The 2,829-nt window shown below is 53.5% G+C and overlaps 1 protein-coding gene across 2 annotated transcripts in view; it reads right to left on the minus strand.

The window, feature by feature from the left end:
* Nucleotides 1-2,521: 2,521 nt before the first annotated feature.
* Nucleotides 2,522-2,829, minus strand: part of DPF2 (double PHD fingers 2) — a 31,762-nt gene continuing 31,454 nt past the window's right edge. The window contains exon 8 of one of the 2 annotated variants that reach the window (XM_015850781.1): nt 2,522-2,711. In XM_015850781.1, the coding sequence (XP_015706267.1) occupies nt 2,542-2,711 (170 nt within the window). In that variant the 3' untranslated portion in view covers nt 2,522-2,541. The remainder of the gene's footprint in view (nt 2,712-2,829) is intronic. The other variant, XM_015850782.2, reaches the window with a different exon arrangement.

The raw sequence follows: 2,829 nt of genomic DNA on the forward strand, positions 1-2,829 counted from the left end.
TGTGACACGGGGGTGGGGGGCTGCGAGTCCTTGTCATCCCATTAACCAACCCCATAAACCACCCCAACCCCATTAACCAACCCCATAAACCACCCCAACCCCATTAACCATCAACCAACCCCATTAACCAACCCCATAAACCACCCCAAACATCAACCAACCCCATTAACGACCCCAACACCTCAACCAACCCCATTAACCAACCCCATTAACCAACCCCAAACATCAACCAACCCCATTAACCAACCAACCCCATCAACCAACCCCATTAACCGACCCCATCAACCAACCCCATTAACCAACCAACCCCATTAACCAACCCCATCAACCAACCCCATTAACCAACCCTATTAACCAACCCCATCAACCAACCCCATTAACCAACCAACCCCATTAACCAACCCTATTAACCAACCCCATCAACCAACCCCATTAACCAACCCATTAACCAACCCCAAACATCAACCAACCCCATTAACTGACCCCAACACCTCAACCAACCCCATTAACCAACCAACCCCATTAACCGACCCCAACCCATCAACCAACCGACCCCAACACCTCAACCAACCCCATAAACCAACCAACCCCATTAACCAACCCCATAAACCACCCCAACCCATCAACCGACCCCATTAACCAACCCCAAACATCAACCAACCCCATAAACCAACCAACCCCATAAACCAACCAACCCCAAACATCAACCAACCCCATCAACCAACCCCAAACATCAACCAACCCCATTAACCAACCGACCCCATCAACCAACCGACCCCAACACCTCAATCAACCCCATCAACCAACCCTATAAACCACCCCAAACATCAACCGACCCCAACACCTCAACCAACCCATCAACCAACCCCATCAACCGACCCCAACACCTCAACCAACCCCATTAACCACCCCAAACATCAACCAACCGACCCCAACCCCATTAACCGACCCCCCCAGCCCCCCATATCCCCCAGCCCCATTGATCCCTTACACTTGTGCTCCTCGGGTCGCTGTGACACGGGGGTGGGGGGCTGCGAGTCCTTGTCATCCCATTACCAACCCCATAAACCACCCCAACCCCATTAACCAACCCCATTAACTGACCCCAACCCATCAACCAACCCCATAAACCACCCCAAACATCAACCAACCCCAACCCATCAACCAACCCCATTAACGACCCCAACACCTCAACCAACCCCATAAACCATCCCAACCCCATTAACCAACCCCAAACATCAACCAACCCCATTAACCAACCAACCCCAACACCTCAATCAACCCCATAAACCAACCCCAAACATCAACCGACCCCATTAACCGACCCCAAACATCAACCAACCCACCAACCAACCCCATTAACGACCCCAACCCCATCAACCAACCCCATTAACCAACCCCAAACATCAACCAACCCCATTAACCAACCAACCCCATCAACCAACCCCAAACATCAACCGACCAACCCCAACACCTCAACCAACCCCATTAACCAACCAACCCCATTAACCGACCCCAACCCATCAACCGACCGACCCCAACACCTCAACCAACCCTATAAACCATCCCAACCCCAAACATCAACCAACCCCATAAACCACCCCAACCAACCCCATCAACCAACCCCAACCCAACAACCAACCCCAAACATCAACCGACCCCATTAACCAACCCCAACCCAACAACCAACCCCGTCAACCAACCCCATCCATCAACCAACCGACCCCAAACATCAACCGACCCCATAAACCACCCCAACCAACCCCATCAACCAACCCCAACACCTCAACCAACCCCAAAACCACCCCAACCCCATTAACCAACCCCATTAACCAACCCCATCCTACAACCAACCCCATTAACCGACCCCCCCAGCCCCCCATACCCCCCGTCCCCATTGATCCCTTACACCTGTGCTCCTCGGGTCACTGTAACACGGGGGTGGGGGGCTGCGAGTCGTCCTTGTCCCATCAACCAACCCCATAAACCACCCCAACCCCATCAACCAACCCCAACCCCATTAACCAACCAACCCCATCAACCAACCCCAACCCCATTAACCAACCAACCCCATCAACCAACCCCATAAACCACCCCAACCCCATTAACCAACCTCATCCAACAACCAACCCCATCAACCAACCCCAAACATCAACCAACCCCACTAACCAACCCCATAAACCACCCCAACCCCATCAACCAACCGACCCCAACACCTCAACCAACCCCATTAACCAACCCCAATCATCAACCAACCCACCAACCAACCCCATAAACCACCCCAACCCATCAACCAACCCCATTAACCAACCAACCCCATCAACCAACCCCAAACATCAACCGACCCCATTAACCAACCAACCCCATAAACCGACCCCAACCCATCAACCAACCCCATCAACCAACCCCAAACATCAACCAACCCACCAACCAACCCCATCAACCAACCCCAAATATCAACCAACCCCATTAACCGACCCCATTAATGACCCCATCCATCAACCAACCCCATTAACGACCCCAACACCTCAATCAACCCCATTAACCGACCCCCAGCCCCATTGATCCCTTACACTTGTGCTCCTCGGGTCGCTGTGACACGGGGGTGGGGGGCTGCGAGTCGTCCTTGTCGTCCCCCTCCTCGTCAGCCAGGTGTGTGTGTGTGTAATGGTAACTGAGCCCGGGTCGGTTCTTATAGCGCTTCCCACAGACTGAGGACGGAACCGGGACCCCCTGAGCACCCCCCTGAACCCACCGACACCCCCAACCCCACAACACCCCACCCATTGGTCTTTTGCCCTATTTCACCCGGTTTTACCCCATTTCAAC

This window comes from Coturnix japonica, unplaced genomic scaffold (assembly GCF_001577835.2).
Source record: "Coturnix japonica isolate 7356 unplaced genomic scaffold, Coturnix japonica 2.1 chrUnrandom532, whole genome shotgun sequence".
Lineage (NCBI taxonomy): Eukaryota > Metazoa > Chordata > Aves > Galliformes > Phasianidae > Coturnix > Coturnix japonica.